Source organism: Podarcis raffonei, chromosome 3 (assembly GCF_027172205.1).
Source record: "Podarcis raffonei isolate rPodRaf1 chromosome 3, rPodRaf1.pri, whole genome shotgun sequence".
Classification (NCBI taxonomy): Eukaryota; Metazoa; Chordata; class Lepidosauria; order Squamata; family Lacertidae; genus Podarcis; species Podarcis raffonei.
Genome location: NC_070604.1, coordinates 58,680,810 through 58,698,172, shown reverse-complemented (window position 1 = coordinate 58,698,172; position 17,363 = coordinate 58,680,810). Strand labels below are relative to the sequence as shown.

General features: G+C 37.2%; 1 protein-coding gene across 1 annotated transcript in view; it reads right to left on the bottom strand.

Moving 5' to 3' along the window:
• Positions 1–1,132: 1,132 nt before the first annotated feature.
• Positions 1,133–17,363, bottom strand: part of RNF217 (ring finger protein 217) — a 55,035-nt gene continuing 38,804 nt past the window's right edge. Inside the window, exons 4-6 of the mRNA XM_053381822.1 lie at positions 16,146–16,347; positions 11,012–11,083; positions 1,133–8,992 (exon numbers count right to left, since the gene is read on the bottom strand). Of these exons, the coding sequence (XP_053237797.1) occupies positions 8,913–8,992; positions 11,012–11,083; positions 16,146–16,347 (354 nt within the window). The 3' untranslated portion in view covers positions 1,133–8,912. The remainder of the gene's footprint in view (positions 8,993–11,011; positions 11,084–16,145; positions 16,348–17,363) is intronic.

Genomic DNA, 17,363 nt, shown 5'->3' with positions numbered 1-17,363 from the left:
GCTTACTAGGTGCTGCAGAAAAAGGGATCAGAACAGAGCTTGGTTTAGGGCAGGAGATCTAAGCAAACCTGGGAATATTTATACCTGCCTCCGAGCTCTACTTAGCTTTAAGGACATTATAATTCTACAGCCAGGCTCATATTTATATGCTGTTTTTTTCCAGGCAAGTCCATCAGGTGGCTTACAATATATAGTGTAATACTGCTATAATAAAATTAACCCAATGAAAAATCAAGGCAATATCTTTTTTTTCTTCAAAACTTTATTAGCTCAATGTTTTCTAGGAGATACCTTAATCCAATAGCGTGCAAATAAAAAAAAACCACTATAAATATATTTGCAAACTCTAGACACTAAACACCCGGAAGATTACAGTTTTTGGGTCAAATTCATATTTTATTTTTTTACACAATTTCTAGTGTCATTATGGTCCCATTTCCTTTCATCTTTATCACAAACCACCGTTAATAAAAACATTAAATGGAATGCATTCTCAAGCATTGGATTATCAATTTTACCAGCAGCTTCTGATCTTCATGTGGCAACACTTTATTCTGAAACTGCTTATCATAAAGAGGTTTTCAGAGTGGAAATGTAGTACATAACAATCATAAATTATCAGCAGCAAGGTAACCAATTTTCAAAACAGTTGAAACTTCATTTAATTTCAAAAGGTCCTGTCCAGCAGGACATACAGCAAGAGAATGCTATTCCTTGTGTTCTAAGTTTTGTATACATGTGCACATACAACCCGTGTATTATCTAATGACGATATTAGATCCATGTGCCAGGACATATTTAAACAGTACTAGTACATTCTGCACCAACAAAAGACAACAAAAGACAGTGTTTAGGCCATCTTGAAACAAAAGGCACTCGCTTAACAAGGCCAGGCATATGTTACAAAGTGTTTTTGATGCAAGTTAAAGCCAACATGATGTACAAAATGAACATTAGCAGCCTAGTTGTTTAGGAAGGTGCTGGGAAAATATTGCCTTGAGAATGCTACTAGATTTTTTGTTGTTGTTTGCCAAGCTCCTACACAGATATAACGTGTATAAGAAACGTATTGCTACTTAAGTACTTTGAAACTTTAATCTAAAACACCACAAACAAAACATTGTTTTCAAGATCAAATGGCTGTTCCACTGATATCAACCATAAATAGGTAAATGGAACCTCCATTTACAAATGTTGTATTACCTGGGACAACCAACAAGAAATGACCATGATGTTCAAGCCCTGCCTGTGAGCTTGCAAAGCTAAATGCTGTTGGAGACCAGACTAGATGGACCTATCATGCAATCCAGAAAGGCGTTTCTTATGAAAATGGAGAGGAACCAAATATTTTTAAAAACTGAGCCGTGTATTATTATATACAGTGGTACCTCTGGTTACATACTTAATTCGTTTCCGAGGCCCGTTCTTAACCTGAAGCTAATGGGGCCTCCTGCTGCTGCCGCGCCACTGGAGCACGATTTCTGTTCTCATCCTGAAGCAAAGTTCTTAACCCAAGCTACTATTTCTGGGTTAGCAGAGTCTGTAACCTGAAGCGTATGTAACCTGAAGCATATGTAACCCGAGGTACCACTGTAGGAAGAAGACTGCTAGTACAATGCTCCATGGCCAAACCATTGCTACAAGGAGCAGTTTGTGTTTTGTAATGCCAGAATCCTCACTTTGGATTGTATGAACAATTGCCTCAGTGAAATAAGCTTGGTGAGAGGACTGGGGTATATTTTGTACTAAAAAAATTAGATATCGCATACTAAATTGTAGATCTGTTTGCTTGAAGTCTCACACAGAGGTAAAAAAATTAGTTTGAAATATTGAAATGGTTATTTAGGTAGAGGGAATGACTTTGCACAACAACTTTTTGTTATGAAGTGTCAAAATGCTACAAGAATCACAGATAAATTGTATAAAAGTAACAAGGTAACAAGACTAAAGCAGTGCAGTAAAAAGCAGTTTTAAATCCATTCAATTGACTGTTTAATCTGAGAATGTACTTTTCAATCTAAAAGCTACATTTTAAAACTTAGTATCATATACACATTGGAAATGAATGTAGCTCTGGAAGGGAGGGGAATTAATATTTTATTTATCACAACCATCCCGCGCCATACCTTATTTTACTCTTCCGCTTTCTGAGCAAATAATTGCTTCCTATTTAAATGAGCAAAACTTGTTTTCACATATTTAGTTTTGGTCCTTTACCAGGATGGATGGAAAAGTCAAGTTAATACAAAGTTCTACACAGATGTTCAATTGAGTTGATCTGCAAGGCATGAACATATTTTTAAATGTATGTGTGTCATGCTATAAAACATTTACCGGTAATTGAAGTAGGAAGCAAACACTGACTAAGCAGGTGTACCCACTTATTTGGTTTTTTGTAGAGTGTTTTCAAGTAACAGCTACTGGCATAATCATTTAGCAACTTCTCTTTTTACTATATGGCTGGCTCACATCTCTACATTGAAAACTGTCCCTGCCCACCCTTCTTGAAAACCAAAATGCTAATGTGTGGAACAGCTATAATTCTTGGGAAAGTGCCACCGCAATGGCAAACCTGACATTCACATACGATGTTTCCACGTATTACTCAGTTCATATATGCCATTTACATACATAAACACAGGCATACACATGTCAGAAGATGACTACTCACATGTAAGAGAAAAATATTTTTCAGTGGGCTTAAATTTTGAATTCTAATCACCTGGATTATTTAACTAACATGATTCTTCCATTCATAACTTTACATGTACTCTAGCAGAGTTCTGTATTTGTGGATGGCTTTTCTGCAAATCTAAATCCAAGTTTTGTGTTTATTTTAAGAATAATATTTACATTATGCCCACCCCCAACAGGTCACTGGCTGAAGTGCATCAGGGTTTTCCTGCCTTCATACCTCAGAATAAGCTACTCCTGAGTTTGGGAACACTGCAGGAGAGCTTTTAAGGTAATACAGGGTGCTGCACTGTTGCAGGGAAAGGACAGGCTGCAGTCAGCCTCCACTGGTTTCTGTGCATTGAGCACTTTGGATCCAAGTCACTGAAATTAATTCTGTAACACAGAATTTCCAAACTGGTCTGCCACCCACAGGTGGTCCATGGCACATCTGTGAATTTGTGGTTCAATATGGGACATGGTACATCCATCACATTAAATATTCCTATTGATTTCTAACTGCATTTTATTGCTTCTTTTGTTTTGTATACTGTATTTCATTGTATTACAATTATGTGGAATTCAAATTGTAAATACAAAACACAAGGAATAAAAATAATGGGAATACAAATAAAAACCATACAGCATCTAGCACAGTGCATGTGCAGAAAATTAAATTTTCAAATGGTGGAAAATGTTTGGGAACCACAGCTGTTAATACAAGCTGATATAGGTGATAGCACAAGAAAAATGAAGGCATTGATGCCAAAACAAAGAAAAGCAAGTGTTTTTTTTTATTTATTTAGTTTTTACCACAGGAATTATACCATTTGATCTTCATTTTGCATCAATCATCTACCAAACTGAAAGACCAGTCTCTCAGAAATAACTTCTATTGTCCTTATTCTATTATATAATCCAATAAATCCCATGGAAAACTCAAAAGTACAACAGTTGCAGCTGAAGTTTTACTATGTCCCAATATATTTTAATTAAAAAAAATCCTTCACACATAATCAAGGGTTATGTACAATTTCTTTAAAAACTTTACAGAAACAGAAAACTGAGATTGTGAGGGCACCACATACAATTGGCAATACATTAAATCATTTTATGAAGGATGGCACACAAAATAGCACACAAGTTCACTTCTTTGTTCTCGAAACTTCTGGCTATGACTGCAATTGCAGGTGAACATTCAAGATTTTCAGTAAATATTAAGTATCCTACACTTTATGAAACTCTAGCCCTAGCTCTAGCCCTGAACCAAAGATCTCACTGCAACACAAAAAGGTGTCCTTCAAGATCTTCCCAGAGACATATGGTTAGCAATGACAGCTTCTAATCACCTGTTGTTAAGAAAGTGTGTCCAGAATTAAATACATACAAAAACTTAAACAGTACTGGCTAACCTGCCAGAGTGCACATGTGTGGTTTAATCCAGAACTTTGTCTCCACACACAGCATTTTTTGACAGTATGGGGTCCCATCCAGACATAAATAGAAGCATTATTTCAGGCATGAATCTTCCTTGCTAGACTGGAATGTCTGGGATGCGAGGAAAAGTGGCAAACATAAAAGTATATCATTTAAAACAGAAGGTCACCTCACTTGTACTCACAGAATTACTTTAACAATTTTGGGGCAGCTTTGTGTAAAAATTGTTCTTTTAAAAAAGAAGATGAGAAATATTGGCTCAGCTAAGATGAGTTTTCTTTTGCTCTGGGATAGATATTGTATTTATGTTTCTTATAAATAAATTCATGGCATGTCTTGGCAAAGATTTTACCACAGTGAGAAACAGCATTCTTAAAGTGATTACAACCACCCATTATTAAAGCAGCCAATGCATAAAAAAACTTACCCTGAAAGGATTTAGAAAAATTGCGCTAATAGTAAGAATCAATATCTAAGCATTTTTCCTGTGCCCATTTCCAAAAGCATTGCACGAATTTCTTACAACCAGAGAACAGCTACCTATTTACTGAAATTAAATCCAGGCTGAATGTCAGTAGTCAAGACCAAAATGGCAATCTGTTGCAACCTATAGTTTACACCTACTTGCATTGCAAATACAACTATCTTTACTTGGCAATGTCTGAATACATTGAAAAATTGTCAACCTTCTGAAACTGGAATATGCAGTGTGTAGCAATCTGGATAATAAAATACTTTATAGATGCTCTACTTTAGAACAAATCATCCAGTCTTGTATTTACTGTTAAACTAATAAAAGCAATGGAGGTTCTGTCCCCCAAATAGACAATTTCAATTTTTTTCATTATGATAAGGTATATTATACTTTTTTTTCTTTTAAAGCATTGGAGAGAGAGAAAATAGGCAATATTCCCTTACTGTGTGTGAGCTATGGTCAGAGGCATAGGGACATATTTCATTGTAACTGAGATCAAGTTACTCCAATTTAAAAGCAACAGATAATAATCACAGAGCAGGATACAAATTGCATAAAACAAATCAAAGAATGTCTTGAACAGTTTTACCACAGAACAGTCTTTCTGAAACTGTTCAGCAAAACAGATTTTTTAAACAATATGATTTCACCCAATTTTAACTACATAGTGAATCAGCAGTCATTCCAATGGTTGCTTAATGAGTATGTTTGTTTAAGTATTGTTAAAGGAAATGAAAAAATAACCCCTTGGGATAATTATTCAAGAAAATAGCCTTACAAAAGGGGTCAGCAAACCAGTATTCTAATGCACCTCTTCCTTTCTTGTATGATAATTGCTAATGCTCCATTTTTGGAAAAGGCAAGTTAATATAAAACTGAATATAAAATCAACATCTTGAGGTTACACTTAAAAACTCAGTGACCTAAATCTGCATAACCACAGGGTTTTATTGATACACGTTTCATCTAAGTATTAAAATGTCATGCCTTTGTGTCCGTGTAGCTATTTTTGTATCTTTGTGGGAAAGAGTTGCTTCTATAAATAACTTTAAATTACCCTTATATAGATAACATATACACATGCCTTTCACTTTCACTTATCTTAGTATTATAAACCATTTCAAGACAAGAGATATCAGCAGTGGAGGAGGAATTGCCTCCCTCCTCATTCTGCTGAAGGCTGCCTTCTGTCGATGGAGCAACACCTATGGGATTACACCCACTTATAAAAGTAAGCTTTCATGAGCAAGAGTGCTTCAGAATGTGGTCCCATGTGGACACAAAAGTATTGTCTAGACAAGAAAATCTGCACCCACCCAGAAATATCATGTGGCATTCCTGTATCCTTCACAAGCTACTGAAATAATAGTTGGCCATGATGGTTCAAATCCCCTGCTGATCACGTGTATGTTTGTGTGTGAGAGAGACCAGTCATTTTCAATCAAGTGACCATCTCTGTCAAGACTTGAGAGCACTTCCTGTCTCTAGAGCCAATAGTTGTAGCAGAAAGGTCCTTGCACAGAACTTGCTGCTGCACATGAAAATTCCCGGATCTAAGGGCTATATTTCAAATGAGTAGAGAACTAAAATCAAACATAGAAGAAAGCTCAAGTAGTACATGAATTATGTTAAAATCAAACAGAGGCCTCAAGATTGCTTTAATGCATCCTGTACTACAAACACCAAATCTCATTATATAATTAATATGTTTGAATGTTTTCTAAATATTAGAAAAGCTTTTTTTCATAAGAGTATTTGACATTTTAATGAAGGACTGAAATCCCTGAGTAAACCAAAGAAAATGCACAAGTTTGGCCTGAGAAAATGCAATTTGGGGCTAGGTAAACATATACAATCTTTTAAAAAGTTTAAGGCAGCAGTCAACTCTGAGACAACACAAAAAAGGAGAAACATTAAGCAAGCTCAAAATATTTGAAACAGCACAGTGTATATTAATTTACCAAAAATAATTTCTCTTCAAAATGTTTGCATTCTAATTCATTTCTCTAGTAAGCCAGGTTTCATAATACACTAAAATCAATCTAATTTTAGTGGATGAAAAGGTGGTAAATTTGGATATTGTTAAAGACTTTCAGTTGCAAGATGACTGATGCTAGCACATGAAAATGAAACATAAGGCAGAGACATATTGCCCGATAAGTAGCATCTACTACCAATTTCAGATGAGGCTTTATGGTCCAGCAATTAATACATATTCATTGGGTTGCATTTTGTACTATCACCAAACTCCTACAGCAATGAAGTGCTGTAATATTTTAATGTACAATGTGCTCCAAATAACTGTATGTTGCCTTTTTATATATTTTGTGGAGTCTATTGCCCTTACAACAGAACATAGAACTTTCAAATACTTCACTACTCTGTTGAGTAACAGAACTTTGAAGATAACAAGAAACTTCAGCAGATTATAATTCTGTGTCTAGGTTGGATCCTAGAATTCAATAAGCAGCCTCCAGAACAGCATGGCAGATAGTGAGAGGGACTGCAGAGACAGGAAGGTAAAAGCAAAATTCACTTTCTCCCTCCTGTTAATGGGAACTTTTGCTGGATCAAAGCGCCCTTCCATTCCCCAAAGGACTTCTTCAGAGCTTAGAAAGGCACCTTACAATACAGTCCATCGTTATATAATGGATTGTTTGCATGGTTTTCCTTTCTCTGATATTCTCTTTTGCTAACGTAACAGGACAGTATAATTTCTTTAAGCCCTTCCTTAATTATCCTTATTCTTAACTTTAAAATCAATGGGCTGCACGTCCCTCACATATTGAGTTCAACAAAAAGTATCAAGTTTTTTTTTAAAAGAACATATAAATAAGACTGCCAGGTACCTGATCCTGAACTAAAAAAAAAATAGCACTAGTTTTTACTGAATTTATTCATTGTTTAAAACGCATAACACTTCACAGGTGACATTTTAATTTAACTGCTAATGTGCAATACAAATGGGACAATTCATAAATTCAGTAATGTCCTTTCTCTTAGTAGGCAAGAAGGCCTGGACCTTTGGAAATATACATGTCGAACTCCACACAAATGATTTAATGTGTGGGTTAGATTAATACACCTACAAATTGGTGTGTGATTCACCTAATATTGATAATACTCCCAAACCTTTGGGGAAGAACTATGGAAATTAGGCAAACCAGGACAGACATATAATTTACATTGGCGCACTGCTCCAGACCTGAGCCTAACAGTAAGAAGGACACAAACAGATCCTGTGTCTTAAGTGACCTTGTGTTATGAAGCTGTCCTGAATGTATCTTCCTAGGAAAAACCTAGAAATGCTTACTCACTATAGGCATGTATTGGTGCAGGCTAGAAAAACAGTGTACTTCTGGACTGCTTCAGAACAAATTGCTATTTCCCCAGCTAAATAGTGCTAAACATTCTGAAATATGCTCCAGAAACATTTTTTGTTTCTTTTCTTGCATTTGCCTTGGTTTTGGCCACATTCTTAGTTGCTGTTGCATGTTCAGATATGAACATACTTCTGGTCTGTAGTGTGTATATGTGCCACAATGCCTTTAGTCAGACTCCAGAAACAACCATAAAAGGCAGGCTTTTACACCTAACTTAATTCAGTGTATTTGATGGAAGTTAATGGCGTGAACATTTTAAGCCTTGCTAAACAGCTTGCACAGGTCAAAAACACTGAAAATGACACAATGCTCTCCCAAATAACCAAGACAAATCTCCCCGTTGCTTTAATTGGACTAGATACTGTTCCAATCATTCCCCACCAAATTCCCTATAAGGTTCTGGGAATTTGTGTACAGTAGCTATTAGCACACACATGAGTCAGTATTTAGGGCAAAGTTGCATATACAAAATAAGGAGCCACTGAATTCAGCACCTGTCATTATGCCAATGATGTTAGACAGAATAACCACTTCTATGTATGAAGCCAGCCTCTGAAACAAACAAGTCCACCGAAAACACCATCTGGAAGGCCACCTGAGAGTTACGCCAGTGACTTGGGGTGGGGAAGAGATTGCCAAATTAAATACTCTTTTCGTGGGCCAATCAGTAGATGTGTAGCTACAGTGCAGATGTAGGCTGTCCAACAAAGTAAACTTGATTTTTTGGGAGAGGGATTAAAAAAACCTTTAAAAATTGAGAGGCCTCCATTTTGTCTGAAGTAGCAGAGCAGGGAAGCAATCTGGTCTGTCTTTAGTAGTGTACAGTGCAGACAAAATATGGCAGTTGCCCCTGAATTTTCTGCCAGGATAGTTAACTAGCACAGCGCGCTGCACATGTTTTCCACAATTCTTGCAGGACTGGCTCCTTTCAGAGATATAATGGCTCACTCATACCAGGGCATTTCTGTTCGTGGCCTTTTCCTCTTCTTTTTACAAAGGCAATAGATAGGGAACACAAATAAACCTGCCAAAACCAAAGGAAAATATAGAATGTTTATATATATATATCAACTGCACACAGTTCACTGAATAGAAACAAATGCATCCTGGGTTTCTATCAGCCAAGCGAAGAGAAGAAGCCTACTGTAAGGTAGCAAACATAGAATTTGCCTTATTTCCAATGATATTGTTAGTGCTAACTTTTTTTCAGAATGCCCATTCAAATTGGATATAAGAAGCAGTCACTCTGCATCAAAAGCAGCCACATAATTTGAAGTAGTTGATATTTTAGTTGGTTTATCAATAATAAGAAAAATCAGTTTACTTGAATTAGCTTTGTTATACAAAAAAATGTGAAAATGCAGTTCTGAAAAATATTTTAAAACAAAAGAGTTCGTGAATGTAAGCTAGAGCTTTAATGTTCTAAGCTGTCTGGATGTTCCTGCATCTCACATAGTACTTGCACTTTTCTTGCAAGCCTAACTCAAAGCAATTAAAAAAACCTAGCTGATCTTTTAATTCCAGCAGATATGAAACTCTACAAACACAAAACGTAAGGACACAGTAAGCTACCTTATGCTGACTCAGACTATTTGGCTCACTAGTATCTACTGGTGTTTCCTGCTTGGCAGGGAGTTGGACTCGATGGCCCTTGTGGTCTCTTCCAACTCTATGATTCTATGATTCTACATTTATTGGCGGCAGGTCTCCAGGCTCTCTGAAAGATTTTCCACCCCTATCTCGAGATGCTGGGACTGAATCTGGGATGTTTTACATGAAAAACAGATGCTCTGTGACTACATAACTTGTCCTAAAGCACTACTTCCCTCTGACTGGGAATAGAACATGGGCTGCAGCTGTGAGAGCAATGAATTCTTTTCACTAGACCACCAGGAAATCAAGAGGCTTAATATAATTTTACGCTTTCAGAGGCATATCACCAGAGGCGTGTTTAGGGCAGCACAACCAGTTCTGCCACACTGGGTCACAACTATGATGCAGTAAATTGAGCAGAACCAAAAATGAGAGGCGGGGAGGCTGCTGAATTGTGGCCTCAAAAAGGTCAAAATTTGAAGGAGCAAATCTGCCTCTGATATCACACATGTCTACGTTATGTAACGCCAATCACTGGCAAAGGTACCTGGAAGGAAGTAGGATTGGACGTTTTGGGGCACATCTGCACCACAGTTATTTAGGGAATTCCACTTTTGAAGTGGATTGTTGTAACCATAATTGTAAGGCATTGACTAGAGATGTGGGAGTAGTGTGCACATTTCAGGCATATTAAGGTATCTAATCAGCAAAACCTCACCCATCTGTCTATACTCAGTTAAATGTACGGAACCATTTGTTCTCACACAAACCTGTTTCAGGGCCTGCTTACTGTTCTATCCATACATGAGGCAGGCAAGCACAAAACAGGGCCTACTGCAGATCAGCCAGATGTATTCTGGTTTTCAGATGCTTAGTAAATAATAATAATGCTTGCTTTTGTTTGTAATTATGGTATGTATTTTTTATATTGTAAACTGCTCTGTTATCTTTGGATGGAGGGTGCTTCTAAAATTCCTACCAGCTTTTAAAACTCTGTTATCTGTGGTGTGGAAATTTATTTTAAACATTATGCTCTTCTGAAATTTTTAGTTTGGATTGTTGCTGAATTGTTTTAACCGCTGCTGGTGGTTTCATTATGCACAATGTATTTAATTGTGATGGAACCAGAGATCTGCCTGCAGAAGGTGTTGGGTGGAGGGTGACTTCTTCACCCTCTTGTCTCCCTGGTCTTGTCTCTCCAAAAAGGATCAGAGGTTTAGAGGTGAGCTATTTAATGAGGTGAGCTATGGTGGGAACGCTGAGGTAAGAAGAAGAATATAAAAGTGAATCCTATGAGCGGGAGCTCCACATACACAAGTTACCTGCAAACAGTTTCCCACAAATTGCCCCATTTCTGCTCATTGCCCCTCTGACAACAGTTATCATTGAAATGGATATATTCCTTACTTCAAAATGCTACCTCATACTATTTATAGCATTTTGTTCTTACCTATGATAACAGCTATGGCTCCTATTACCAGTCCCAGAACCAGTATCAGTGGTGCAATAAGCAACTTCCCACCTAAAAAGGAAAGAAAAAAAATTGTTAACATGAGATTTCAAGTAACATCACTCTGTCCCCTATAGGCACAAAACGAATGTATACAGCCTCTGATAGCATATTATGAGAACACTGGTTGGTTGGTTGGTTGGTTACTTACCTACATTGGTTACTAATGCTAAACGTTTGGTTTTGGCTATCCAAAAGTTAAAGTGTCCCCAACCCCCCAAGTGACAGAGAACAATTTAAAATATCCATTTATGACAATATGCTGATGTTTATAACTGCTTCCAGTTTAAAAGCAAGGGTATTGGTTCTTTAGAGGGGTTTACTTAGCGACTTACATGTGTTGTACTGAGACCATCTCATGAATGCCATTAAGTCCCCAACTGGCCCATTTGAGGCAGCCTCAGCATAGATATTGAAGGCATCTCTTTGCTCACTAAATATATAGTGATATAGAGACGCCTATAAATCAGTCTCTCCAGAAAGACTCACCTGGTGCCTTCTTTATGATCTTTTTGGTGCCCTGTTAAAACCTTTATATCCATCCAATCTTTATAGCTGGGTGTTGTTGTTTTAAAAAAATCTGGATTGCTGCTTCTATGCAATTGTCTATTTTTAATTATTATTGCATATTGTGTTTTCAATTTTTTTTGTAAGCTACCCAGGAAATCTTTTATCGATGGGCACCTTTGTGAATCTAATAAATAATAATACATTACAACTCTAGCCATGCTAAATCTCTTAGCAGTGAAAGCAACAGTTAAATTAGTTATATACCAAGGGAGAAAAAGTCCCTATAAATATGGGGAAATGTATTCCATGGCTTGTTATGAAGTGCACAATTAGTAATGCAGCATGTGAGTGATTACTTAATTCACTTAATTGGATTCAGATGCTGCTTTAACAACTTAATACAATTAAAAGAGCTGTATTTTGCCTGTTTCCAGGGAATCTATGGGATTTGCAATCCCTGCCAAAATGTCCAAATTTGGAACAGCCCCTTACCTCCCCAAGCAGCTGGGTAGATGCTGGCTAAATTAAGAGTTTTGCCCCATTATTTGTATGATGCCTTTTGAAAACCCTGTTTTCCTGTGTTGTGTTCACTGGTGACAGGGGATCATAGTTTACAGAAGAGGGACCACAGAGTAAAAATATTTTTTTTTGTTTGATAACCTTCCAATAAACTCCTCTATTCCTACAATTTTCAAAAAGGAGTAGTGTTGTGTCCATGAATGGTAGCCTCCATCAGTAATTTTGTTAACCTATCAGTAATTGTGTAATGCAGCAGTCAGTACACTCATTATATGTTTTATTGAGTTAACATTACCAAGAGCTGCTGTGTCAGCTTATTGAAAAGCCAATGTAATTACCATTGCTGCAGCTACTAGTATTGTTATTTGCAAAGATAATCCAACCTCTACACACTGCACCCTATAAAGCTTACCGACTACATACAATGATGCTCTTGCTGTCTCATAATGATAGGAAAAACATACATGGTGGCCACAACACAACACATATCTTTTTTTAAAAAAGAAAAGTCGTCACAACATTTTCACAATACACAACTCACTCACTTTCCTGTGCACATGTACACACTTCATGGCATACACCTTCCTCTGATAAGCCCTTTACACATGGCAGCCTCTTAGCCTAATGCAGCCACGAACTCCCTTCTTCTGACCCGCACCAGCAAAGTTAACGTGCCAGAGTGAATAAATTAATATTCAGGCCTCAACTGTTCCTTTGTCTTCAGCTTTCTCTGGTCTTTGCCTCATACCTTCCTCATCCAACTGTTTTTAACTGCCCATTCTTCACTGACTTAGAACTCAAGTCAACCAGTCTTTTACTTTCTGTGACCAATCACAATGAATTTACCTGATTCACATCCTGTTTATAAATATTAAACTCAATAGTTTCTCCCTCCCTTTTCTGCACCTCTCACCAAGCAGCAACAGGCGGGGACTATTTTGTGCACATCCAATGAACGTGTGACTGCTTATGGGTCCTTTGGGATCTGGAAGAGGGCAGAATGGGGGTGGAACAGGGTGGAGCAGGAACACACGTGGGGGCCAGGAACGTAAACCCCACACAATATGGTCGCCGTCTGTACAAGCCTGCAGCACAAGGCCTTTGAATCTTGACAGTTACACTCTGACATCAGCAGAGGTTACATAAGTTTTCAAAGCAAAAATACAGATGGAAATATACACAGCATTTCTCCACACCTGAGTTATCCAGAGCAAGGATGGCATCCATCTGAATTTTTGAGGTGGGTGGAGGGAGAAGGAAGTAAAACAATCAAAGGATAGTTTGTCACCCCCATCTACCCTGAAGAAGAGCACCTGCACGTTTTGCTTCATATCTCAGGATCTACAAATTCTAGAAACTTATTGTTTTTTAAAAATGAAACCTTGGAATATGTGGATTGTGGTGGATTGAACTTCCCCCACAGCGGACATCCATGACGACACCTATTAAATTGTTTTCTAGCATCCAGAAGGGGAAAATGTTGTTTTGCAATATGGCTTCAAACAGCTGAGATTACTGTGAAAGGGTAATGCAAAAAACCCAATCCGGAATTTAAGGCTGTTTAAAAAACAGCTTATAATCTCAGAATTTTAGCAACCATGAACAATTTTTTTTTTCTGGCACTCCGTAGGACTGACAAGAGAGAAATATTTTGTTAATAATATCAAAGGAGCAGTGCCTTCCTCTTCCCTCCCTCCCAATAGGTTTTCCTCCCCCATCACTTACGACAAACTAACCCCTATTTACAGTAAGTGTTGAAAGTAAGGTTTTACAGAACTGACATTTCCAGGTGCCCATATCCTCTTATCTTGCAGAGATCGAAATCAGTATTTAGCATCAAGTAACAGAGTGACTTTGACATGGCTTAAATTGCAGACAAATGAAGATAAAAATAATCCTTAACACAAAACTTAGTCACCCAAAAACATTGTCCAGGAAAATGTGTAAAATGTGTTTTTTAAAAGGTACAGAATTTTTATTACAGTAAATTAACTATCACATAAATACTTCAACAATAAATCCCTAGTAAGTCAAATAACTGCAATATATTGCAACATAAGCCAAACACATTTTGACACAGAGCTTATTCATGCTTACCCTAAGCTTTGATTCTGTAGAAAGAAGGTTATATTTCTTGGCCTGGAAACATTGGTGACTATTTTGATGAATAATTGTTTGTCCAGGTTAATTGCTATTAAAATTAATTTGAAGTTAATTATCTCTGTCCCCCTCCTTTGAAGTCTCATACGCAAGAGCCAAGGTCTATTGGACAGTTATGCTTAGTTCCCCCTCCCGTTGTATTATGCCACTATTAAAGATATCTGTGTCAAAATGCATTTGGGATATGTTGTAATATATTGCAATAATTTGGCATGTTAAAAATTTATTTTTGAAAAATTTGTTTATCTGATAATATTTTTAATATAATTAAACATTCTATACTTTTCCACATATTTTTCCATAACTGTGTTTTTGGTCGAGGACTTAATTTGTGCCCGGCTGCAGTCTCTTTTCAGTACTAGAACTATGTAAAGAAAGGTATTTTTAGAACTTGTGCAGAGAGCATTGCCAACAGAACAGAGTTAAGGATTGGGGTTAGCAGGACAGATGGCAGCCAGTCAGGTTAGCAACTTTTAGGAACCAAGCACAAGTCGGTGGGAGGTTTTGCTTATTTTAAAAATCATTCTAAATATTGAGAGTTTAACTAAAAAACAGTGCCACAGCCTTATCCAGATAAGAAATGCAGTTGAGAGATACAAGAAGTCACAAAGCTCAAAGGGTGGCAAGCTAGCTAACTAGTGATTCCATTTAGATTAGGCACAATTTGAATTTGAGAAACAATATAGAGATTTCCCCACTCAATAAGGAAACTATGCAGTGCTTACACAGTGATCTTAACTGAGCACACTCAGTTCTGATGTTTCTTTTTTGATGTAATATACTTGCACAGAAAAACCAGATCCAAAATCAAGACTTGATTGCAGTTATTAGCAAAGCACATTTCCTTGAAATCATTCCATCATTCCATGCACACTGCCTATCATGTATGAACACACTATATCGAATCAGTGCATTTACATGTAGAGTTAGCATGCCAGCAGGGCACCCACTGCAGCACCAGTCACTGGGCTGCTAATGCTACACATAAAACAATAAACAGAATGGTGATACAATGGCTACTGCAATCGACACAAGATCATATCACCATGGTAACTATCTGTAAACAAACAATAAACGGCCATAAAAATGGCAAAAGTAGTTTCCCCCCAAATAGGTTTTATCTTAAACAACTGCAAACGCAGTACATAAAGAGTTCACTTGTAATATATCAGTGGTTCAGTGCTCATTTCTTCTCTTTCCAAAATAGATTTTATCTGAACAATTGCAAATGCAGTAATAAAGAAGTCCACTTGTGTTATACCAGTGTTCAGTGCTCGGACGTCATTCCGGTAATCAGACGTTTCGTCACTAAAGAGCTTAGTCATTGAGCATTGTAGTAAGTGATATACAAGAGAAGACAGTCTGTAAATGACTTAAAACAGGGGTATATCTGTCCCCATCTGCATGTTTCCATTGGGAGGAGCATAGAAAGAGGATGATGTCCTTCAGTTTGTTAAACCTCCTGCTACGCATAAGCAGGACAACTCAATGTAATAGTCTACTTCAATAATAATGGACACCTAGTTTGCTCCCATTGTAAGCTAAGAGGCTTTGAAGCAAATTCTAGATACAAAGTGTAAATCATCGTCACACAATTGACTGTTGTGTGCTCTAGGTACAGCAAATTATGAAGTTTGTGAACAACAAATACATTTTGGTATGTAATTTTCACTGTTACAGATTTCACATGCTGTCTGCCACAATATGCAATATTGTTTTCTATTTTTCTATTTTGTTTTCTCTAACAACTCAATTTCATCCCAAGAAGCTACACCACTCACTAGACTTCATTTGTTACATGTTTATTTTGTAAAAAGGATTTCTTACTGGTTTAGCCATATGTATTCATCACGCATTTCTTTGCAAAGTGTCATCATCCACTCACCACAGACAGAGCCTCTCACTAATCTCCTTAAATGTGGTCGCTCGGGGAGGTAGCGGTATTTGCATCCAAATATACTGAGGTTTGATGTATGGTCTCCAAAGAAACGGAGTTGGCGGTATCTCTCCCCGCAGCGGTAACAGAAATTAGTGTTACACTGTGAGCAAGTCATATGGTCACACCCTTCTGTTCTCTGGATATGGATCTTTACAGGCAAAACAGAAAAGAAAGAGAGAAAAGGTTATTAAAAAAAATTAAACAAGTTGGTTCTTAGTCAATTCAATTGTCTTACAAAGAATCATACAAGGTGGAACTCTGAAAAAAAGTTTACTGCCTTATTGATAACGGACTTAGTAGAACCTCTTCAAATTGCAAAACAGCCTGATTTTCAGAAACTATGACAGTGGCATTTAAGAAGCTCGAGTAATCTGCTTTTAATACACAAACAAATGCAACAATTTAAAAGAAACTAAATAACCTGAGACTACTTTTGGTACTGTTAATGTTTGCTTCCATAATTTAAGAGTTGTTGGGATTCTTCAGCAGTTCTATTATTTCCCAGGCAAACCCTTCCCAAGTGAACAGGGTAGCTGCACCATTTTTCAAGAGAGGGACGCAGCTCACTGGAGAGCCTGGTTCAGTCCAAAGCTTCTCCAGTAGAGAAGATCTGATAGCAAGTGCCTACTTCCTTGGAGAGTCACTGCCAGTAAGAGTAGACAAGACTGCTCAAGATGGACCATTGGCTCAGTAGAAGTAATCTTTGTGTGTTTATATTTGTATAACACCACTGATTTATTTTACAACATAACAACAAAAAGACGATCTCTGCCCTAAATTTGAACAGAATCGGAGACAAAGGAGATGCGAGGACAGACAGAGACAACAGGAGAGGAATGTGTGTAAATTTTGCAGGGGGATATTATGAGTAAGAAATTGATGAGACTTCACATTGGCAGGATCTGGCTTGAGGCTGCAGGAATTAAGGGTATATTTTACAAATTCATTGTTTGTATACTGCAGTCTTTTGAACTGCTGTCAAGTTCAGTAGGATCTACTCTCTGATAAGTGTAGGATTGCAGCAGAAAATGAGTAGCATTCTACAGCTTTAATTCCCTTCATGTTCATGAACCTACTTTAAGATCCATGTACATCCATGTACATTTGCATTCATCAATACATTTCCTTTATACATTATATACTGCCTTTAAAATTATATACTGC